At 30.4% G+C, this 26,550-nt stretch overlaps 1 protein-coding gene across 2 annotated transcripts in view; it reads right to left on the bottom strand.

Moving 5' to 3' along the window:
• Positions 1-26,550, bottom strand: part of LOC136975275 (MAM and LDL-receptor class A domain-containing protein 1-like) — a 179,510-nt gene that overhangs the window by 107,892 nt on the left and 45,068 nt on the right. For both annotated transcript variants that reach the window (XM_067270309.1, XM_067270310.1), the window contains 7 exons: positions 22,569-22,800; positions 20,051-20,176; positions 17,860-18,111; positions 15,122-15,163; positions 11,391-11,543; positions 7,181-7,310; positions 3,756-3,888 (listed from right to left, as the gene is read on the bottom strand). In XM_067270309.1, the coding sequence (XP_067126410.1) occupies positions 3,756-3,888; positions 7,181-7,310; positions 11,391-11,543; positions 15,122-15,163; positions 17,860-18,111; positions 20,051-20,176; positions 22,569-22,800 (1,068 nt within the window). The remainder of the gene's footprint in view (positions 1-3,755; positions 3,889-7,180; positions 7,311-11,390; positions 11,544-15,121; positions 15,164-17,859; positions 18,112-20,050; positions 20,177-22,568; positions 22,801-26,550) is intronic.

Below are 26,550 nucleotides of genomic sequence, written 5' to 3'. Positions count from 1 at the left end.
TATGTACTGTACATTAAAGAATTGTACAAAGAGAGTCAGCCAGCTGATATGATTGAGAAGGCAGGGATGGATCTAGGTTTCTTGGGGCTTAGGGCTTATCGAAGTCCAATGGGACCCCATTTTTTGTTAGATTAAGAATCTTTAAATTGGGGTTTAAAATTCATTCTTAATAACATCAAAATCAGAGTTAGAATATATTTATTTATGAAATGGTGTTGAATGACAAACTTTATCAGAAAAAGTATTAAAAGTTTATGATAATAATTCAAATTTTGTCGGCCCTTGATACTTGGGGGCCCAGGGCTTAAGCTGTATTAGTTTCTATGTAGATCCACCCCTGTGAGGAGTCACTTAGCAAACACTGTCACTTGTCCAAGTGACAGTGTTCACTATGTGCCGAAGTTTAGCAGGGCCGTCAAGTATTTCCAAGTTGTGAACACCTTCCTGGAGAGTTTCAGCATACATAAACAGGTTATACTGTACATGACATTGCTAATATCAAGCAATGTTGTATTCAATAGACAGAAAAGTGGATGAAAAGAAACCAAGATAGATGAGGATTTTAACAAATCAAAAAGCAAAGTGCTAACAAGCATATGTAATTTGCCTCTTTTTATGCTTACAGTATATACAGTTTTTGTCAGCTTTGTGATATGCACATATAGCATAATATACAATCATATACAGCATAATATACAGATACATTACAAACATTTCAAGTACTAATATTTCTTATACTGCAGTTTTGCAGAATGACTGGCATGTCACATAAAAACAGGGGAGACCAGCATGCTGGAAACCCCAGGGTTACCAGCATACTGGTTAAACTGCAACTGGAATATAAAATTAACCAAATCTAACAAATCTAGTCATTAATCAAGCGTTAAAGAAAACATTCTTCCGAGTGCAATAAAATAACATTTTAATTTGACCGACTTAAAATCACGAAGAGAGTTTTCGTTTACAAGACAATAAAACAATTAATGACTTATTGACGTTAGTAATAGTAATAGTTAGTCAGTGTGGCTACACTGACTGTCTACCCTTACCTTAAAAATAACATCTTCCTCTCAAATTTTACACAAAACCAATGCTAATCATGTAAGCGGAGATAACCTACAGTGAGTTTCTTAAATTTAATATGTTTATTTTTGCATTTTTGAATCAAATAACTATAAAATACACATAAAAAAAAGCACTTTTGGAATTCCAAGAGTATTTTACTTCATTAGAAAGAAGACAAAATAAAAAATTAAACATATAATCATAGTTTTTGATGTAATGCTGACAATTTCACAGTTTTAGAATAAAAACTCACTTGTTTTTATATGATGTAAGTAACTCGTTCATTTTTTTTAATGCACCCTTTAGAGATGGGTGTATAACCTCACTTAAACCAGCATGCAAGCTTATCCCAAGGAATGCTGGCATGCTGGCTTTTACCATACAGAAATATCTGATTTTATGATCTCCCTGGATAGATCAGCATGCTGGTCATTCTGCAAAAGCATAGTATGTAAGGGTTAAAAATGGAAGTTTTTTGAACAACAGATATTTTACTGGATGTGCGAGAAATCCGTTGTTCACGATATAATGGATTCTCAGAACAATAGATAATTTTCAGTGGCCCAAGTGATCTGTTAAAATGAGACTCTTCTCTATATATTTCACAAATACCATCTTAGGTAAAAAACTGTCCTCCTCTCCTACTAAACTCATCCAATACCAATATTATTCCCACCACTACTCTTACAATTGTAATTTTCCCTTTCTTTCTTCCTACAAGAACTCTCAGAGAAAGATTGAGAGAGCATTAAGAGATTTGAGAATGAATAACATGATGACAGTTCTAAGGCAGGAAGGATATGATAAAAATATACGTGTTAAATAGAAGGAAGAAAAAATGATAGAAAAGTTAAGAGGAAAATTCCAAGTGGGCAGAAAAGACCTCATTTATGAAGAAGATTTTAAAAAAAACTCAAACCCATGTGTAGGATGTAAGGTTTCTGTCAAAATACATTTGTATTTATTAATTTAAAACCTACTTATTAGTTTTTTTTAATTTTTCTTGTTATGGCATGTCACAAATGGTCAATAATCAATACGTAGCTTATTTGTGGCAGGACTGTGAAAATTCTTTACTTGTCAGAACCTGTAATATCTGGAATAATTGTGCTTATGCTGTCTTAATTTTTAACCGTGCCCAGTAGATTCGATAACTGCGTAACGCCAGGTTGTGCAAACTGGGCAAGGATACAAATGAGTACGAAGTGTGCAAGTATGAAGTTTTTCTTCATAAATCTGATTATTAAAGCCAAACGAATTGCCGAATTATTGGGCTATAAGCTTGATGTTTCTATTAAAGCAGACGAGGTAAACAAATCAAGAATACTCAATCTCGAAAATGAACTAGAAATCTTCCAGGCTACAGGTGAAAAAAAACATAACATCTGTCTTCTGTTAAATGCATTAAACATGATTCCACTCACATCAATTGAAACAGAAAGGGCATTCTCGGTAGTGGGACTTTTCATTAGTAAAATAAGAATCAGATCGAGTGATGGGAGTATTGACCATCCTTGCTTTTTAAAATCTTATTATAAAAATTTACAATAATATTTTGTATTATGTTTTATTTCCCGAGAAACGGTTCACTTTTATCCCGGAATCCCGGGACAAGCAAAAGACCGGGAAATGAGAAGCCCTAGTAGAATGTTTAAAACAGTATGGTATATAGAGTAACACAATGCAGTAAACTAAAGAAGAACTGGAAAGGATATAAATTATATATAATATACTGTTTGATTAACATACTAATATTTTTCTGTTCGAAGTGCCAGGAAGGGTTAACTCCCAAACTCCTATGCACATAATCTCAAAAGAACAGTTATCAATAATGATAACTGTGATAGTTAATTGAATGCATAAAAATAAAGAAAGTAATGGATATATAAGGGTGAATATGGAAGGGATATTGGGGATTAGAAGAGAAGGTCTGAAAGGATTCCACAGTAGAAACCCAATTGTCCAAGGTAACGTGGACCAATGCTACCTCAGATAAAACAGGTGGCCACAGTAATCTAACATTAAAAAAAAATTTAAAGATAGTAGCACTTTTATGCCTTTTTTTTATACTTTATTGAATTTAATCGTTTATAAGAACAATAACTTTTACATTATTTATTTTATAGCTAATATGTACAATAGAATAAAAATGTGTATTATTTTAGTTACATTTTAATTTGAATGGTTTGCCTCAGATAATGTGAAACCAAACTTAATCAGGGCTCAGATAATTGGGGTCTTACTGTAATAAAAATACTGTCGGGATTTACCACCAGAAAGAACAATCGTTTTCTTAAGAAAGTTTAGTAGGCAAGTAGGACATTTTTTCTTTCAGAAGATGCTGTGTGTCAAACAAAAATGTCGTTATTTTTCGACTGAATATTCTTGAGGTATAATTTTTAACAAATCAGATTTTTTTATTTCGACCGTTTATGTCCCCGAAGATGGGTTGTAGGAAGCTGAAATTGTCGAGATAATAAAGATGTAAATGCTAAAAATGCAGTTTTTGAATGAATAATTTTTAATATATTAATTGAACTGTGAAAGAAAAATCTACACTATTTACTAATTACATAAGCAATTTTCATCAAATAATTACTTAATTAAAATGTTATTAATTATCTTGTATTATCATTTGTTCTGTATTGAAAAGTATTTTGAAGAATCGATGTCTGAAACAAAATTTTTACCTTGTATTTTTTAACCATTCGTGTAACTGATACTTGAGCATATTGCCAACTTTCTCCATATTCGTCAGTACTTTGCCATAAAACAGTGAAATCCTTGGATACATCTTTTCTATACTGAACTCTAAATGATAAGCTGAAACGATCAAAATTATTTAAATATCATTCAACTTTATTATATTAGTTTTATCAAAACTAGACAAATTTCGAATTTTTTGTAAATAAAAAAGTTCATATAAAAGTTGTTTTAGCTTATTTATTGAAAAGTTAACCCATTCATCTGATAAAAGTTTGTAAATCTTCAGAAATAACTGTACAGTTGGGCATCAATTATTTGAAATATAATTGGGGCAGACAATTTCAGGTAACCAATGATGCTTAGTAGAGGAAGAATAGAAAGATTTATGTTATTTCTCATCATTTCTATGTATTAAATTTCTATGCCCCAACCTATTTTTACTATTGTACTAGAATTAAAATTTATATTTTTATTTTATTTATCCTACATCAAGATTATGCTTGAACAGTGTATTCTCTGTATTTGATACAGAGAATAACCTGGTTATTCTCTGTACCAAATGTTATTCTTTTACATGTGAAGCATGGCCCTGAATAAGAAGGAATGAATTCAAACTGTTTTTGATGACGTCGACCTGTAGTCAGTGTAAAGTTGCCAAAAAGATTAAAAAACCATATCCAGATTTCCCACAGAATATCGTACACAGTCCAGATTTCCACGGTCTGGATGTAGACTCTTAAACTTTTTGGTGACTTTGTGATGTTCGTTATGATACGTACTGGATCCCGCGAGCAGGAAGGTACAAAAAAAAGGCTTTGATTACAAAAATAGCACAAAGTATTATTTATTCACAACGAAACGGTTCTTTTTTACACGATCCCAACTTTATCTCACTTACTTAGTCAAGATACACAGGCGTTGACCAATTCTTTTTATCTAACCAACAAACAAGACTTCGTGGTACGTGACAAATATACGCGGGTCGATATATTTTTACTCTAACTTAAAAACTAAACTTACATCTATCTTATAACTAAAATAAAAAATGAAAAAAATGGAAATTAAGAATAAAGGACAGAGAGAAAGATTAGAAAATACCCGGGATTTTTTTTGAATCGATGAATCTTGGGGTAAGACACCTTCTCCGATTCTTTTCTCCTTTATACTCTTTTGACTCCTCTGTTGCCGTAGACCTTATCTTTTTTTTGTCTCGATGTTCTACTTATATGTTCGCTGTTCTCCACTTCTTTCTCGGATCCCTTAGCACCTTGCAGTCTCTCGTATTCTTTTGTTTCTTTCCTTTTTTCACTCTCGAGCACTGCCTTCCTCGTGCTTCTTCTTTCGGATCCCACACAAGAATGGTCTCTCTTCAGCCGTTTTACCCTCAGGCTCCACACTCTTCTTTTGTTTTCCCACGTTCTCGGAACTGGTCGTCTTACCCCCATGGGAGAAGGATTAAGAAAACGTTCTAGGAAGAATTTTAGAACAAAGAAACAGGAAAGACTTAAAACTAATCCAATAAAAATACCGCAGAATATCGTACACAGTCCAGATTTCCACGGTCTGGATGTAGACTCTTAAACTTTTTGGTGACTTTATACTAACTAGGGTCCTCATTACCAAAATAACTTGAATTCAATCCTTTTTACTTAGCTCCATGCTTCTCCTGTAAACAAACATCAACATAGTTCTATGGGACCAGACTTATGAAACTCTCTGTATTTCTTAGATACTTTTTTAAATTACATATGTTAATAATTTTTGTCATAATAATGTATGATATAATAACTTGAATTAATTTAAGTGAATAAATTTATAATAAATGATTCTGACATTACAATAATTTAGAATAGCTATTCTACTTTAAGTCACTGTTGCTCTCTCTCCTAAGAATAATTCAATAAAACTTTCGTTATTCCAAAATCATTAAAATTATTAACAGAATGATAATGCATTTATTTATCTGTAGTGTCAAATTATTACATTATTAAATAGTTTAATTAGCCAAATTATAACAATAATTTTCGATAAAATTCTTAATGTTTGGAATTATAGAATATATATTGTAAAATTGCATTTAAATAAAATATAATTCTATATTTTAATGTATAATTTTTAAAAATTTATGTATAAATGCAATTTCTAATACAATAATTTTGTGTGGATAACCCAAGGCAGTATATAATCTTCAACAGTTTATTTGACCCACAGAAAATTGATAGGGCAGAACCTTAATATAAACCAGTCCATATATCCTGTGCTTCTGCAATAGCAATTGAAAAATGCTTACTGATATGTAGTTTGGATGGTACCATCTCAAACATTAATACATTGTTATATTACACTTAACTGTAGATATAATTACAAAACAAATGAAGTTTGGTATACCGAAAAGGAACCTCCTAAACTTCATGTTTGAGATGCAAATGCCTAATAAACAACAAATTTTTTTCATCATATTACTTCCCATGGGCGTAGCCAGGAAGAGGCATGGGTAGGCACGGCCTCCCCCAGTTAACCTGGTGCCCCTCCCCAGAAAATTATAACTTTTACTAGGCCCCCCATAACAAAACCCTGGCTATGCCATTGTTACTTCCTTTGTTTTATTTATCAAATAATAATTGTTAAAACAACTCCTAAAGAATTAAACAGAAATTAATTTTAATGTCCGTAATATCCAGTGATACAAATTAAAGAATTGATTCTTCTTTACTATAAAGAACTTTAAGGTTAGTTCAGACAGACATTTGCTAGTAAAAAAATAGATTTATTTTACAGAAAAAACTACAATTTTCCAAAATAAGAACAATGAAACGAGCAATCAGATGCCAATAATATGAAGCAATATCATAAAATTTTATCTTTTCGCACCCAACTTGTTCAAACAAAGGCGTGTTTCCTCATATTGTAAAGACTTCGTGAATTGTAATGATTAGATCATCCAATAAAATGCCGAAAATCGATTCATTCATCCAATTATTATTTAGAAACATTATATGAAAATTAATTTTACTACTGTCTTCTAAATCAAAAGTTATTTAATATTTTAAATTTCATACGAATGTTATTTTAATTGATATAAAATAAATTTCTATATTGTACAGTTTAAAAAATAAAGCAAATAAACCAAAAATATTGTCTTTAGTTTCAATCTTGCTAGCAAAACCACAGAAAGTAATGCAGTTGCATAAAAAAAAACAAAACTAAACATTGCACAGTCAAGCTCAATAATGCACAATCAAGTCATTGATATTCATTTTACAATAATCATGCTGATATATAACATGCTCAGTTACATAACCAGCATGCCTTTTCGAATTGCCTTTTAAACACAGATAATTTGCAGGTTATCCACACAAAATTAAAATTAAACTAATAATAATAATAGTAATAATAATTATCTTCTTACTTTCCACGATCGTCAGTGTTCATATAAAACCAAAAGCTAAAGCATGCAGTTATCCATTTCGAAGGTGTTTCGGGGCTAAGAAGCCTAGCTGTTCCCCCAGAATTTTTGCTTTCTGCATAGGTAAAGCGACCTAATTTAAATACAAAAGAATTTTATTAAAATAAAGGATTTTTATTATACAAGTTATATATATATATTCCATAACAATTGCTCATTCAGCTGAACATCTCGTAGAGTATATATACCAGTGATCATAACCTACAAGATAATCGAAAAAAGAACGGTAGTTTGTGACGGGAAGTACCTTCGAGATGTCTGGCATATGGATACAATATGGTCTATTTACAAAAATGTTTAAATTGAATTAAAAGTATGATGTATTTTCGATTGTCATATTACAAGATGTCCTGAGATGTAATGCCAACCAAGGAGGGGCTAAGGCCCGAAACGCGTCTCGGCAAATAAGAAATTCTTGAATAAAAGTTGATGATAAAATTGCCAAGTGTCTGTATATGTACCTAGTAGTGATAACAAATTAATCAAAGAAAAGAAGACATGGTTTCGAATTATAAAGAAAAACATTGTCACAATGCCAGGCTTATTAAGTTTGCTTTCACTCGTTTGGTGGACCTTCTACATATGCAAAATTCAGTGGTCTGAATTTTGCATTCGCTAAGACCCATAAACAGAGAAACCAAATTTGTCCAGTAATTGAAAAGTGCAGTTCTCCAACATTTTTAGTTGAAAACAATTTGTGAAATTCCATTGAGCCAAAGCCACTTACCATCAGCAATACTCTGCAAGTAATAGAATGTGTTAAATCCATTTCAGTTATCAATGAAGAATATATGACGGTATTGGACTTCCAATCCTTATATCCATCTATAAGAATACCTCCGTGTTTTTGCACAATAATGGATTTCCTCTTTTCCAACACCGAGGAAGCACATAAACACCACAAGGACATACTCAAGCTAGTGAATTTGTTACATATCATCCTTTGAATTTAACGATAAAATCTATCTACAAGAAAGAGGTGTACCTACGGGAAGCACTGTGTCAGCAATTTTATATGAGCTTGTGTCACGACACATTGAGAACATCTTGTTGAGACACGCACGTGGTGATTTATGATCTAACAAAGAGATACCAAGAATAATATAAAAACGTCTTTTATTTACACCCGTGGTCAGTACAATAATCAGGATTCGTATAGATTCCGATGCTCCTCGTAATCCGCTCGTACTCTTGTACGATCAATTAACACTAAAACCAGGCAGAACTCGTTGACGCGATTCCCGCGACAAAAAAATAAAAGATAAACGATCAATATAAATCTACCGCGGTACAAAGAACTCTTATATCTAAAAACTAAACTACTTATGCTAACAAAATAAAAAGAGAAGAAGGAGAAGGATAGAGAATAGGATAAGACAAGAAGGGTACCCAAAATTGGTGAACACTCTGGTGGTGGTGGTGGCCGAAATATTTCTTTCTTGAGGGTTGAGGAAAAATGTCGTGAATATCTTCAATCAAAAACTTTCCAATTACTTTTGAGAAGTCCTGAGATCAAACTATTCAGTCTTAGCTTGACTAATGTCTCTCCAACTGATGCTAAAACAGTCTGGAGAAAACTGCACTGCGTCTTCTTCCTCCGACGCCCCAGCCAAAAGTAGCTTATCCTTCCTTACTTTTACCCTCAGGGTTACCACCTTTCTTTTGTTTTCGAAGTAGGTGACTCACCACCCATATTAAGAAGCTTCTAGAAGTTGAAAGACAAAAGAATCGAGAACAAAGAAGGAAGAAAGTATAGAAATATATACATATATATTAGAAATATACAGATAAATACTGGTGTACTACCACAATCTTTATGGCCAAGTACCAGAACTTGATCATCTTGTACGCCAGATACATCAGTCATATATTTATCCTGTAGAGAAGGAAGCCCAACTTATTTCAATTTTTGGAGAACATTAATAACAATCCCTATGAATTGTTCCTACAATTAGATCAGAAAAGTGAAACAACAGCACACTTTCTGGACATTCTCATAACATGCAGATCCAGAGAAATCTTCACTAGGGTCTACAGGAAACCTACCTTTCAACCCATTTTAATTCCACACAATTCCGTAGACCCCTAACACATCAAACTTTCTGCCTTCAGATCCTTGATAAAAAGGGCATACACTCACTGTATAAGTATTGAAGACACTTTGGCAAAATTGGATTACATCAACAAAATTACCAAGCAACATGATTTTCTAGACAGGATAATAAAACAATTGATTGACAATTTCTTTACACCAAAAATGATGACAGAGGCAATGAACTGTAGGCAAAGGGTAGTCTTAAATTATAACCCACCTTCCTCAACATCCAGAAGAAAGCAGCTTACATTGGCAACATTAGTATACTGATGTAACCTGACGATTTCTGTGATACTGTACTACAGAATGATAAAACACTACATGACTAGGATTCAGCCACTGGGATTTACTCCATCACAGTCAACAACTATCGTTTCAATTCAACGCTAGTCTACACAGGAGCCACACTTTGTAATTTACAACAGAGGGTCAAGGAACATAAATAAGAAGCTATAAAAAAAACCTCAGTAACACAGTCTGCACAGCTTATTCACAAAATAATGACGTACACGTTCAATGGGATCAAGCCAAGATCATTAGACCCATTTCTAACTTACACAGCATTGGGTTTCTAGAAAAATTATAAATATATAAAGCACACAAAAAGTCACACTGCATCAATCATAGAGATGTAGAAAACATATCAAATGCCTGGTGGGCATTTTATGAAATGTAATTTATGATCATTTTATTAGGAATTACATCTTACGAATTTTTAAAAATGTTTGATATTTATTAATTTATTTCATTTTACAAGGTTTAATTTTCCATGTTTATTAATAATTACATTTTATTTTAGATTAAATTAGTTATCCTAATAGATAGGGTTTTAATAAACTGGAGAGCTTATCATATCAGGGCAGACTGGAATAAATAGACTAGATTTTATAAAAAAAACAGCCTTTAATAACCACAGTCAAATTTAGATACCCCAAATTTAAAATTTGATAAGCCCTTCCATTTATTAAAACCCTGTCTATTAGGATAACTAATTTAATCTAAATTAAAGTTGTGGGCTTGAAGCGTTATTTATTATTATTACATTTTAATTTATTAATTCTTAAAATTCTTGTATTTGCAACTTCAGTATTTTGAATTTGTAATTATACATTTTAAAGAATTTGAAAAGCTTGTAATTGAAGAAGATAAGTAAAATCTGATTGAAAAAGTTTTTATTTCAATAAATTTGTAGCTGGATTTATCAAGGTTTAGTTTATTTGTTTATTTTGGATAATCCAATGACGAAAGGAAAAGGCAATGACAAAAGATTTTATCTTTGTGAATGCTCTGTATTTTTACATTTATTAAATGTTAAATGAGGTCTGCCACGATTTTATTTTGCTATTTTTTTTTTAAATAAAGTATTATTGTGATAGTGGCCAAACACCAGAGGATGTTTTACCATCTTTGCATGTTTTTTGCGAAGGCAGTAGCCTATAAAGAAAGGTCGTCTCCATAATTTTTGTAATTTTTGATGGACTACTGATGGTGTGCAACGACGAAGGTTTTATCTTTGTGAATGCTCTGTATTTTTACATTTATTAAGTTGGATAATCCAGTTTTGCCATCTGCTCAGACTATTGTTTGTTTACAGACTGTTTGCAATAAAAATTGCTACTATATTAAATATTGTACATATAATTAATTTTTTGAATTATATTTCTAGTTTTTGTGTTTTTCTAAAGTCTTTTAAACTTCGTTTAACTTTTAAAATTACCATGTATATTGTTTATATCCACTTAAAACTTGTTGAATAAAATGTAGAAAGTATACATAAAAAAATACATCTAAAATACTCTATGTAATTTTTACTTTATAATGTGTTAAAACCAAAAATTAAAATTTTTTTTACAGGTTACTGCAGTTTTTTTAATAAGCAAACAAAAATGTTGAATATAATATAAGTAAATATGAATAAACAAAAGTGTATATTCAGTGATTAATTAATCAATGCTGTAACTATGCATTTATCTATGCATAAATCAATGCATTTAAACTATAAACATAGAAAAATTAGAATTTAGAATAGCAATATTTGCTAATAAAATATTAATTTACCTTTAAAATTTCCTTTTGTATGGTCATATTTTGGTAGATAAGCATTTGGTTTTTTTACAGTCCACCACCCTATTAAATTATCCGTAACTTTTTGACTCTTCCATTTACATGTGGTACCGTCTTCGAAATCACAGAAAAAGTCATTTTTCTCTTCTAAATTTAAAATAGAAAAATTACAAACAGTTGTAATATATTCAAAATATATCTTAATTTTATTTTAATATATACATGAATATATTTTTAATGACTGTAGATGTAAAAAGTACAATTATATATTTAGAATTGTTTCAAATATATTTAAATCACTTTTATTTAAATAAATAGAAATATAATCAAAGTAATCTTTAATTAATTACTGCAAAAAACTGGATGTAGTACTTATAATTAACTCAAAATACACCTAAATCCAATATTTAATAACTGTTAAGTTATTTTCTTTAGATACTTTATTTTAACTGTTTTATATATTTATTTTTAATAAATACATTAAAATATGAACTAATTTGTATATTCAACACTTGCACGTGGGTTGTGTAATATTTGAATCATTCAATCATTTGTATTTTTAAAGTTGTTTTATGTTCTATCTTTTTAATGTTTGATATTCATAGATTATTTTTTTATTTGTCTGTAGCTTGCACTTAACCAAAACTATAATCTTAATTTCTTAATTTAAATATTTGATTTTGATTTTGAAATCTGTTGAAAGTATATCTCTAACAGCCAAATTCATTAACAACATTTTAAACCAAGTGTTTCGTAATCCAAGATTTCAAGCTGGTAGCTCTACATTAAGAGTTCTTTACTTTTTGTATTTACCAACTAAATCTAACACTGGATTAAGAAATCCTCAAATTGAAGTGAAGAGCTATGTGCAAACTCTCTGATTTGTCTGGGTGCTTCACACAATGTGTTTGCTGAATCGTCATGCATAAGATAAACATATGATTTCAAAGTTTAGCACAATGGTAAAAATAGAAAAAAGTATGGTAATTTCGAGACAGAAGTATTATGAGTATTAGTTGAAAAATACAAAAATTTATTATAAAATAAAAAGCAAATGCAGTAACAAATATACAGATGAATATAGAAACAGAATATAACAATTACTAGGGAATTATAATATCAAAAAACAGTAAGCAATTGTTATTTTGTTCATAAACTTAAAAAGTATAATTACAGCAAATAAAGATTAAGTAGAAAAAAAGAGGCAGAATTTTTTAAACTGGAAATGCTGGGATGATATAATAATTTATGTAAATCTATTGTTTATTCATAACTTGTAGCATTATTATTTATTTTCAACTGTAAGAGTTTCAAATCATTGTAAAAATCAAATATATCAATATCATTTTATAAAGAATTCAAACAGATCATATGTTAATACAGTAGACCCCCCTATAACACGGGTTCATATAACACAGTTTCCTATAACACGGCAAAAAAATTGCGATTGGGTTCGTATAACATGCTAAAAGAGACTCGTATAACACTGTAAAACGTCATCGCCGATTCGTGTCGAAACAGGATTGGTTGATTCTGGACCAATAGTGGACGAGCAGCCAAACTACTTGCTGCTGTCCAGCACCAGGCGTATACAGAGAGTTTAGGCGGGAAAGTATTGATAAATTTTTATACAGTTCTTGTGAAAAAAACATTTACAGTATTATTCAACGGCCATAAAAATTATGTTTCTATTAATGATGTCTCGAAAGTTCAGCGAATTCTTCGCAGAAAGAATAACTTATCAGAAAACGCATCCGCCACTCGATGAGTCACTCTGCGACGAAAACAAGCTTAGGCAATGGCGTCTTCGAACAGTGCACACTCGGTAAGTAATCCAACAATTTTTTGTTTATAGCATAATTTATATGGATTATTCCCAAAAAATTATACTTGATTTGGAAATGTTGAGTCAAATCATTCTAGAATCGATTAATTTTATGGAAGAAAACCTTTCAAACAGCCGTAGCCTCTAAACTGCACACGTGCCAGGCTGTGATTGGCTCATATATTTAAGGGACTCATACAACACGGAACATATCTACCATGTTATAGGGGGTCTACTGTATGTAATTCAAGAATTAACTTACTGATAGTGGCAAGTTACATCTAGAATTAATGCATGACAAATATTAATTTTAACTGAACTCGTAATGTAAATCTTACTCTAGATTTAACTTGTGGTGGCAAATATGGCCGTAAAAGTTTTTTACACCTAAAACTTTCTTTTTAATCACTCATGTATATTATAAATATTCGTTCCATTTTCATTTACATATTCAAAAATAATAATCATAAAATTTAAGTTATATGATATAATTGAAATGTTATTTTTAAATTCTGAAATCTCATATAGAACATGTATATAATATTTCAGATAATGCAGTGAATTCTTTAATACAAATTATTGGTTGCATTAAAGAATTATTTTAATATAATCTGTAATAATGTAGTTTAATTTTGAACAATTTTTATTGTTATTTTTCATTTGAATTAAATTATAATTCAATATTAAATATTAACGATTTTTCTAAAAAGTCTAGAGTTAGAATTGAATTATTTAATACAATAATTTGGATATTGTTAGACTATCTTTTATGACAATAATAATTAATAATTGTACAATTTTACGATGTATCTAGACAACACAAATGGCAATGTGCTTACATATTAGACAAGAATTGTCAAGTTCTGTGAATTAAAGTAAAGTATTGACGTCGTCGGGTCGGGACAACTTCCGGATCGTATTTCTTCACAACTTTGAATCGAAGCGCATTCCGTTAAGGAATCGTTACCCGAAGAAGAACAGTTAAGGTTCGAAAATGTTTGTAGTTACTTTGTTTAGTGTGATGATACATGCACCGGTAAAAGGCTTTTAGATACGTGAAACTTTACCGTTCTCCGGCGTAGATATTCTACCATCTTAAAGTAACTTTTTAGATATTTCTCAATTCAATTGAAATTATTCCAAAAACTGTATTAATTATTAATATTATCAGAAGATAGTACATGTCTATTTTCTGTCCAAATTCTTAAATAATTAAATAACTTCATAAATCAGTGTTTGTTTAAATATCCAGAATGTAACAATATAATATTTATAACTTAGTAAAATATTTCAAGAATTAAAAGTTATACATTTCAAATTAATCAAATAATTATGAAATAAGTTTTATTAATTTAGTTTTTATTTTTTCGTTTTTAATTACCATATATTTCCGCAGATAAGACGATAGTCGAATCATAAAAAAAGTCCCCCAAAATCCGGGGTCGTATTATACGACAGATACAAAAAAATTAGATTGAAATTTATATAAATTAAAACCATTATAAAAAACGGACAAACCGTAATTATTTACTAGTAGAGAGTAGGGCATGTCCACAAAATAGAATAACCCATACGACGTTTTTGTGAATAGTCAAGGTCGCTCATTACCCAAATGTCCAAATCAGTGCGAACATTTGCAACAATAGCAAGGCAGAAAATAAAATTTGTTCATTCGAAAAATTACGAATAGGACATAAACTAAATTCATAGGCCATTGATAGTTTGGGGGTCATTTTATAGGATAGATATATGCTAAAACTATAAAACTTTGACGACAATTCATACCTCATCTTATCCGAAGGTCGTTTTATCTGCGGAAATATACGGTAAGTAGGAAATTTTGTTATTGTTAATATTTTATTTCTACTTGTTATAAAAAATTATAATTTAAATTACTTACGTTTTTGTGGAAGACTTGTAGTTGGCAAAAGTGTTGATGAAACTGAAATAAATAATAATTGAAAATATCATTAATGATTCATAAAAATTTAGTAAAAAGAGAATTGATTAAAGAAAATGTAATTTCACAAAGACTAAGTAAAAACAAATGAATCTAAATTGCACATAAATGTTAAATATTCTCGGTGTTTTTCCTTCTGTCATTTATTTCTTTTTCAATAAGTAAACAAACAAATTTAAGTTTTTACAGAATATCACTTGTGGTAATGCTATTCTAAGGTTTTTGGATAGGATGAACATAAAAGTGTAAAAGAAAAATTCCAAATAAGCCTCTTAAATGTTTTTTCACTGTTTATACTATTCTTATTTGTTCTATGTTGTAGTAAATAAAAAATATAAAGAATGCCAATAAGTAAGTAGAGATGCATTCCATGTTATAAGAAAATTTGAAGAAAAATTTGAGGCATTTGTCCAGAGTAAAGACGAGTTATGAAACCAAACAATCTGCTGAATTATCGGGCTATGAGTTATGAAATATGATTTTATATACAATATTCATTATACACGAACATTGCAGTGATTTGCATACGGTTAGCATAAACAAAATATTTCAAACGTTTTAATAAAGATAAGACAAGATTAATTGTTTAGAAGACTGTATTGAGCAATCTACTATCTGGAATCTAATTACTAATGTATGTGTATCTATAATTCTAGAATTTATTTACATCATATTTTTATAACTAAGTAAATTATTTAGACAAACATCTAAAAATTAAAAACATTTAATATATTCTAATTTGTTGTAATTTAGAATAAAATAAATGCAGTAAAATTTCATTTTTGTGTGATTAATTTTATTCTTGAAGATCAAATTGGTTACAATCAAAAGCAAATACCGTATTTTACGGACTATAAGACGCACTTTTTTCTTCGAAAAATTGCCTCCAAAATTCAGGTGCATCTTATAGTCCGTAGCATCTTATAATCCGTAAAATACGGTATAAAGTAATTCTATAATTAACTTCATGGAACTGATTCAATCAAAAAAGTCAGATTCATCTAAACGGATCACTAATAAATTGTTAGTAATAAATTATAATCTGTCATAGTCTCTGTCAATGAAAACTGTTTCTTGTTTCTAGCAAATGTGAGTGATAGATTTCAGAAGACAATTTATGTTACTTCAATGTATATATTTACTAGCACAGAATAATATTTTAGGTATTAACTGCAGATTAAACTATTACTAGTTAAAATAAAAATTCTATAAACAGAATTATATTATTTATTCTAATCAAGATTTTTTATACAAAACTTCTTTTTTAAGGATGCTCTGTGGAAAATAAGGTAAATGAATTATATTAAAGATTTTTGTAATCATCTAGAAAACTGTTACTAGATGTTTAATAGTAAAGAAGCTAAAGGTGAACCAAATAAGATTCAAATATAATATTAAGTAAGATTTTTAAATTTCTAAATGTCTATATTTATTGAAAATATACATTCTGAAGTTGTCTGATTTAAAATAATTTGAATTAATTCTTGTTATGCGAGTTTTTTAAACTAGTCTTTCCATTAACCTTATATATTTACCATAATCAGAGAAAAAATATATGCCTGTAGGTTATTGTATTATTTATAATGAGTTGGTTCTGTCGACAGCATGGCAGGCGTTGATGGACTCCGACCATTAAGGTCATGTTAGGTCAACTAGACAAACACACACGCGTCTCATGTAACACCTGTAGTGATTAATCACTATTGTAGTTGTATGTACTGTACATATATATAGGAGTTTCGTTGTCCGTATCGAAAGTCAAGATGTTGTCGCGCGTGTTAATTGTTTTTGCGTTGTCATATCACCTTTTTGCCGGGTGCCTGTAAGTGCAGTTAGGATTAGTCGGCTCTTACCACGTGATGTAGCTGTAACCCGGATGGCGGGGAATATAAATGGAGACGCTCCATGTGTGGAGCCATCTTTTTTTTCGCTGACCGGATCACAGACGAGACAGAAGAACGGTTGGACTTTGAGGAATTCATTGAGGATTGCTTATGACCTCGTGGTGTCCACAGACGAGTACTCTGTAATTTAGCATCGTCGTACCTATTGTATATATATATATATTTTCATGTAGATCAATTTCGTCTGAACTTGTCAGGTATACACTTGTAATAAGACTTAATTCATCTAATTCATGTCGCGATTCGGGGCGATTGTAATTGTATAACTGTAGACTTGTGTATCAACGATCCTAAGTTCATAAAGAATATATAGATATCGTAATTTGTTGTGAGTTTAAGTTTGTAAGATCCTCAACACACTTGCCATTTTACACAGGGACATTTCGTTGATCCTCGATGCTACACACCTTATAATTGTTTCTCGAATTTCCTTTAATGGTTTGCTCTCCCATCAGTAATTCAGTCTCACACCTGAGGAAGAACTCTCAGCAGTTCAAAAACGTTTGTGGTGATCTGCATCCTTTGTTTTTTTATATCACACCGGTTATAGGTTCTAAGAGTGCAGTATTTTACACATCCCGGTGTTTTGCAGTGTAGTGTAGAAATTTTAAGCAGTCAGAAATTATAATTTAATCTGTTACATATTTTTAATATTGACATTGGTAAGGCATCACTTATTTCTGCTTTCATATACGTTACTACTTGTTTTATAATTAGGAATATTCTATTAATTTTTTTTATTTTTTAAAATAATATAATAACGAATATTCTTACTTGCACATGAGTTATTTTTCAAGACTACATCATCAAAGGCAACAAATTCTTGAGGTCCTTTTCCTTTGATCACTTCAAATACAATTTGAAAATTATTTTCAGAAGATGAAGTAGAAAATGATATTTCAGTAGTATTCCAGTTTACATCTGATTCACTTATTTCACTTATTGACCAAATTATTTCATCTTTAGGAGTAATTTGATCTGAGAGCGTATTAAAAGTTCTTTTCTTTACATTAAATGAGCCAAAATCTGAAATAATAAATTAAATTAGTATTAAACTTAAATATTACATTATTATTACTATTATTATATTTAAATTATTTGATAGTATGATAACCGATTAAAATTAATCATTTAAAATATAAAAGTTTTAAAATTGATATGATTTTTTTATTATTATTAACACCAGGTTGGTAGATTGTATCTTACTCGAATTACATACCAGTGGCTAATGCTATGCTGGACTAAGACCACAATGTAACTACAGAACATGTTATTATTATGTTTACATGCAATGCATAATGTATGTGTATCTATGATTAAGAATTTCCTGACTAAGTACAGTACATGCATTTAATATGGCATTCCTCTATAGTGTGATACATATCCTGTTGTAAAGCACTAGTATATCTAGACTTTCATGTAGTGCGTGCAGTATAATAACTGTGCAATAAAGTACTATTGGTACAATAAGTACCTTATCCATTCTCCACAGATGCTCTATTTCATGGATGACTTCTGAATATTTACAGTACTAATTTTTTCAGCATATGTATTGATATTTTATATACACCTATGTCTATGATGTGTATGATTTTGTTTTGTTTGTCAATGGATGATGTTTGGTCTGTTGTGATGGAATGTTTTTTCTATGATTATGATATGGTTACATTATATTTTGTTTGTGTTGTTTTCTATGATCATCTGGATTTGTGGTATAATTAGTGGGTGTGTTTCATTCATTTCCAAGACAATATCATTTAATATTTAATAAATCAAAAATGATAAAACAAAGAATTTTGAAGAAACTTTTATCACTACAGTTTATCAAATATAAGATTTGAACCAAGATGTTTTTTCCCAGAACAAAAAATATTCATCACAAAGATTATATTAATGGAAAGTATGTAAGGAACTGAGTCCGAGCTGTATTTTTATTTTCTAATTTTTGTTTTCTTTATGTATATTTTATTTTGGGGTTTATGTTTAGTTAGGGTGAAGGTTCCTCACTCACCCTCCATAACAAACGAAAATGAAGAAACCAACTTACCAAATCAGACATAGCACCATAAAAAAAACTAACGCGCCATTGCGCTTTCCCCGAAATTGAAAGTTCAACCGGAAGTTCTGACATGGAAAAGGGGGAGGACCACATACACTTAACATAAGGCTCACTAAAAGACTTAAAGAGACATCTCGAAAGTGTACTTTTATTTATCAAACAAATTATTGATGTAAAAGTCTCTAGTGAATTGTTGGAAACAAGCTGACCAGACAACGATGAAAAAAATTCTTGTTAGTCATGTAAGTATGTAAATGAGGGGGTGGTCCCAAAGATAATTGTAACGTCACCTCAAAGCGTATAAAACAACTAAGCTAACAGATCAAGAGCAAGGTGAGCTTCTGACCGATCAAAAGCAAGTGGTGAGCTTCTCACGAATCGAAAGCGAGTTCAAGCAGGTGATTTCCAGATCGATAGAATTGGAAGAGTTCTTGGCGATTAGAAAGAGTTTGGATAGAAAGGTTCCTAGTATTTGAGGTGACTGATAGTCATAGTTGATAAGATTGATTGATTGTACATAGTAGTAAGTTGACTTTGAATTGTTGGAATTCCAAAGGGGAATAGTAGTAGATCTTAGTTGCTAAGTTATCTTATTTTTGTCGGGACTAAGAATTCGTCCTTTGTCAAATAAATTGTTTTTGTCTTTTTACTAACTTGTACATAGTATTTTTTCCAGTTCAGATTAAATTTGATTTGTTCTTTATTAGTTTTGATTGTAGTTATAATTTCCAGAGCACACAAAAGTCCAGGCCTGGCTTTATTCTCGCGAACCCGCGTAAAGTACCCGTTGGGTTATGGTCGGTAAGTCTAACGATCGTTTTCGCAATCGACAACGATTTTGTCGTTCAGTCTAAAAATTAATTAGTACTTTACAAGTAAATGTTTCAATAATTCTTCTTCACTTACCTGAGCCTGTTACATAATACCAAAAGTTAAGACAGTAAGTGCCTGAAGGTACTATTTCACTTATTAATCTTGCTTTCTTTCCTTCTTTAATCTCTGGATTTGTTAAGTCAGCATAGGCAAACAACTCTAAAAAATAAATTTATTTTTATAAATAAGAAAATACATAAAACTAGTCAAAATATTTTATGACGAATTATCAGATAAACCAAAATTATTTTGTAAATCAATACAAAAACCAGCAGTTATGGTATAATTCCTAAACAACAATTTTCATTAGTCTAATAAGTGTAAGCATTTACAGCCAAAATAGAACTCAAATCAATTTAGCAAACTAAAAGTAACATTTTAACTGTTACCAGATCAATGTATATTATCAATTATTATCTAATTAATAGAAAATAAGCATTTACGTAAAAAGTCAATAAAGGTAAATACTATAAGTTATACATGTTTCTTTCACAAAATACAAATATCTATATTAAATATTAAAAATTAATTTAACACATCTATAAGATATCATAAAAATTATAAAACAACTTTTTATAATAATGCAAGTATTTGCAGAATTTAACAAGCCAAATAACTATATTTGTAAGTAGTGTCCGACTGGCAACAAATTTGGCCCAGTAATATATACCAAATATGGCCCATATCATATAAATGAGCCTATATTATGGGAATGGCCCACCAGAAAATTCCTAGCTTCCTGTTTGGCTAGCCCACCGTTCATAAGCAGTGACATAAGAAATAAAGGTATCCTTTATTTAGAAATTGTATATAGACTGCAATGAAAATGACATAATGATACTGTACATATTTTGCATTAAAATATTACTACAGTAGAGCATCGATTATCCGACTTAACTGGGGACTGGGGTTGGTCGGATAACAGAAAAGTACGAAAAAATACATTATTAGTATAGTGTATTAGGCCCGGTTTAAATACTAGCCTCCCTTTCATGGTCGAGCCAGTGCTGCCAGCTAAAACATGCAAAAATTTAACAAAAATAATATTAAAGTAACCAAGACATAACCAAATATTGTAGCGCCAATCACTAGCGGACGTTTGAATTTGCCGACTAGAACGCGGTCGGTTAATCGGGGGTCGGATAATCGATGCTCTACTGTATATAAAAACAGAACAGTAAATATAAACAAATGATATATTGCACCTACTGTAATAAACTGTTTAAAAAAACCTTGTGAAATTTCATTGAAACTTTGTAATAAATATCATTAAACTGTGCAGTTTAATGATATTTGTTAATGAAACATTTGATATTGTTAATGAAACAAAAACAAATGTTGGAAATGAATTTCCATCTTATTTCCACTTTTATTAGTGCAACTTTCAAATTTTTCACAAATGTAATTCAAAGAAATTCACAAAACTGAAATTATTTGATTTCAATATTGCAATACGTACTAAAGAACATCATTTTTTATAGTTGGAATTCATGTATAAGAAGTTTGTATGCTAGAGTATGGCTATACATGAACGTATGTTGAAAATCTTTTTAAGTTCTCAGAGAAATTTATAGCTTACATAATAATTCTATTATATAGTTCAGTTAAATTTTAGTAACATAAAAAGACATAAACTTAAAGTGGAGAACAAGAGTTAATGGAATAAGCATCAAAAGTGAAAAATTTTCTAATTTTTATAACATTTTTTCCTATACATAATTTTTATACAAGATGGTGACAAAAGTCATTCCAGAAGGTTCGTTTAATTCCAGACAAGAAAGTGTTTGATGAAAGATTTAGTTTTAAAACCAGACAGTATTCTACGTAGTGTTTGTTGAAGTAAACGAAAAGGCTTGATAATACTTAGACTTATAACAACAATGTAAGACTTTCAAAAAAATAATGTGACGGTTGACTGCCATGAATTTTATGTAAATACATTTAGTTACAGTTAATTGTTTATATATATTTCTAAATGTTCTCTTTTGTCTTGATGATATGTTGCCTAGAGGGTCAATAAACCCAGCAGGGGAGATGGAGAAAAATTGATATATACAGGTGGATGGGAGAATATCGGACATCTCTTTCTTTTTTGTGTGCTGAAGAATAAAGGATGTTACTTTCAAAGAGAGGAAGAGTGAGTAAGATCACTGTCCTGGTGGTAGTACAAAACTCTGATGAAAAGAAAGAGAGCCAAGCATCTCACTATTCCCATTTTTACGATACCAATGAACACTACATTGTCACAATCCACCATTTTGGGACTAGAGATACCTTTCCCACATTAACCCTCCTCATTTCTTCTCTCTACCTCTTATATCCATTTTCTTAATTTTAAGATAGGTTAAAACATTGTGAGTTTCAGCATTATACGACTGTCGCGGTTAATACAATTTGTAATGGAAATCACAAAATATAACTGTTCTTTTATGTTTGCATGTACCGGTACCTTATTGGGTTTCCATGCAACCCGAATAAAAAATAAATCTCACGGCATAAAGAGAAATTAAAAAATATTTTAAAAAATTTCAAATGAAAATATATTTCTTACGATTGTCTTTTACGTGATCTTTAGATATTTTAATCAATCCAAAATTCTGTACTCGTCCAATTCCCAGCAACCACTGAAAATCTGCATCATCGTAATCATTAGTGTAACTACAAAAACTATCATCGAAATTACAACTTCCTGCCGACGCTGTACAACTTTCAATACTTAAATTCAAATCATCAATTGCTAGATCAAAATCCGTGGACGGGCCTTTTGTTGCTCGGATAATAATCTGTTAATAAGTAAATAAAGTCTATGAGTTTTCTAAATAAATTAAAAGTAGAAATAAAAAACTTTTTTGGAGAATTTAGTATAATATAATAAAAGTTATCATCTGCAATCTTAATTAGTAAAATAAATTATAAAATGTTGAAAATTAAATATACATGTTCAAATTTATATTACACTTAAACCAATAACCAAAAATTTATATTATAAATGAAGAAATATAAATAAAACATCATAAAAACTTATATAAATATTCTAATAAACAAATGGATAAAAAAAAGACCATAAATGAAATTATTTATGTAGAAATTTGAACAAATATAAGATTAAATAGGATTTATAATTTTTCATCAGCACTTTCCTTAATAAATAAATTGTGAAACATTTTTCTGATTCTTTTATTTTTGACAAACAACAGCCATAAAATACAAATCAAATAATACAAATCATTTAATTCAGCTTTATTTTTTATTTTTCATTATTATATAGATAGTAATATTCTCCAGAAAATTTAGGATAAGAGAAGAAATAATAAAAACAATATCTTAACGTTGGAAACTTCACTTAGTTACATTTGTAATTACAGTAGAGAATCGATTATCCGACCCCCGATTAACCGACCGCGCTCTAGTCGGCAAATTCAAACGTCCGCTAGTGGTGTGGCGCTACAATATTTGGTTATGTCTTGCTACTTTAATATTATTTTTGTTAAATTTTTGCATGTTTTAGCTGGCAGCACTGGCTCGACCATGAAAGGGAGGCTAGTATTTAAACCGAGCTTAATACACTATACTAATAATGTATTTTTTCGTACTTTTCGGTTATCCGACCAACCCCAGTCCCCAATTAAGTCGGATAATCGATGCTCTACTGTATTTAAATATTATGAATCCTAAAATTGTATTTCCCCAAATTTTCTTCTATTTCCTAAACCAAATTTGACTGTGTAAATTTAGAAAAATCCATATTGTTTTTAACTGTCTTTTTTCTTATTATAATATAATTATATTGTGATAATCTAACAATATTTTTATAACTAACTTTTAGAACCTACTATTATACAAAGCAATTGTTTAAAATTTTCAAATCGTTTGACTGTTATAATTATTTAGTAAGTGAAAAAATATACAAAATATAATGGTTTGCAGTAAAACACGTAGCATAGCATACTAAAAGGAAAAGTGCAGTCTAGACAGAATTTAAAAAGTTTCCTCATCATATAGATATGAACAAGCAAAGTTTCAGCAAATATGATGGACTTCAGAGTATGGCATTTCCTGCTTTTTCATTGTTGCTAACTTGTCATTCACTAACGTGAAATTTTCCTTTCATTCAAGAGTGTAGAAAGGTAAATCATTATCTTCTCTCCCATAAATGTTAAATAAAGCATATTTGAATCATACACAAACCGAAAATGAGCTAAGGAGCTAATGCACAAATGCAAGAACATTGTGGCTTTATTAAATCTTGTTATTTACTTTTCTTTTCTTTATTTCCTTATACCATCTTCCTGCGGTAAAACTGTACTTCTGGCTTCTGTTTACCTAACCACACTGTAGTTAGTTGACCCATGTGGTCTGAACTGTAATAAAACAAAGGGGGGTGACATCCGATCGGTCGAGGGGTTACTGGCAGAGGAGAGAGGGAGATTGGAACAAAAGGAAAGAAGATTTTTCAGGCAGAGAGGAAAGCAGGACAAGCATGTAACGAAGACAATTATTAAGGAATGGATCCGAGGTTTTTTTTATTATTATTGCTAATCACCCCTTTGAACTTTTTCATTCTGACAATTCCTGTATAATTCTTATCAACCTTATCTTGCTCTAGGGCCCTTTTCTTTGTAAATTTAGTTAAACTATAGTTAAGCTAGACATCAGTGTGTAAGGTTTTTTGTGCCTACGAGGAGACCAATTGGTGATATTGTTACGGGGGGTTCCAAGTGTCTTTGTATTCTCTTAGTAAGTGTGTACAATTGTTTCTGTGGAAACTATCGATGTTAACTGTAATTAATAAACTTTTTAAAATTTTTATCAAAGCCGAGCGATTCTCGGGATTCTGTTATTTATTACTCGGCTACAACATCAAACTGCAATAATAGTCAGTCCTGATATCTGCGAGGGTGAGATTTTGTCCAGCAAAAGAAAGACTATTTCTCACTCACTTTATGAGGGAAATAGAGAGATTGCAATAAACTTATCATTCACTGCTATTAATATTGAACATTTTTGTGATACCACTGCATATATGCATGCTAAAGCCACACAGTAACTGTCATTCCTTTTATAGAGTGACATTTGTTAACCTTTCAGCAGTGGGAGAGTCAGGTATGGTTCTACCCCTTAGTAGTGGAGAATATACCCGAAAAATTTTTAAAGTATTTTTTCACGCAATTTTTCTCATTTCCGTTTTAGAAAAAGTATTTGTAAACAGTTATGTCTAGTAAAGAAAAGTCTTTTTTTATTGTTACATAATTCATTTTTTATGTAAATTTTTTTTTGCGGTAGTTTTTGGCTAGATTCTGGTGATACCCCCAAAAGAATTTAACGTATATATACGTCCCTCACCACTGCCACACGATCGCCCTCGACGTATATATACGTCCCTCACTGCTGAGTGGTTAAGATATGATGTGAATTATGTTTTCTGCTTTCAAACAAGTACTATTTCCATCGCACTCAACTATACATCCACTCAAAACAGGAAGTTCAAAAGGTTTCTTGACCACTAGCACCTTCTCATTCAGTTTTACATCAAACTAGGTGAATAAATACATACTAAAATAACAGACTTAACATGATCACAGCACTCTGATCATGTTAAGTCTGTTATTTTAGTAATAATTACGTTTTAATACATGTTCAATCTACTTTTTAGCAAATAATTATGTTTGTTATATTGTAGCTGACCAAAGATAACAGTACTGTGGGGAAGTACTTGATCTTTAGAGTATTCCCCATGCAGGAACAAACAAAAAGAAACCTCGAAAAAATAAATCACACTCTCTGTGATGCTAATGCAAGGAATCTTGAAGTTTATTTTAGTCCCTCTGATCATTTCTCTGTCCTTTCACTATAACAGACACTAAAACAAAGGAAAAATCAAACAAAAAAAAAACAAACTCGCGACTCTGTCATCTAACACAACTTCTCTCCTTTTTCTTTCTTCCAAAAAGTCCCGCTTCGTACGTTGAGCACGTGCGATATCCCTCTATCCCTCCTTGATCCAGGTTTTTCGGTCATCATCGAGAATGCCCATCCCTTCTGTACTCTGTGGCCCACCCAAGGGGTTGGTTACGAAACAGAACACGTGATCTTCAGATCGCAGTACAGTTGAAATGCATTTTAGTTTAGCAATCATATAAATGTGTCAATAAACTAGTAACCAAAGCATGATTAGTTTGTTTTTATAGTATAATCAGAATGCAGACAAACAAGCAAAATATTAATTAATAGTAGAATGACTTCAAATCATAAAATCACACAAAGACAACTTCAGTATATTCAAAAGTACTATCAAAGTTTAAAATTAAACCAACTTTGATAGTACTTTTGATTTTGCTTGTAAATAATAATATAAAAATTCGATATTTCAATTATTAAAAATTGTACAAAATGATTTAAATACATTATCAATACAACCACAACACTACACTCAACAATGACTTAATCAATAAACATTCTTCACCAAGCACCTTAATTTTTACTAATATTTTATTATTGTATTTTATACTTTTATGTTACTTGTTATATTAATG

The sequence above is a fragment of the Centruroides vittatus genome, unplaced genomic scaffold, assembly GCF_030686945.1.
Source record: "Centruroides vittatus isolate TY-2023 unplaced genomic scaffold, ASM3068694v2 contig_370, whole genome shotgun sequence".
In the NCBI taxonomy this organism is placed as follows: Eukaryota; Metazoa; Arthropoda; class Arachnida; order Scorpiones; family Buthidae; genus Centruroides; species Centruroides vittatus.
This window is presented reverse-complemented; position numbering and strand designations above follow the sequence as displayed.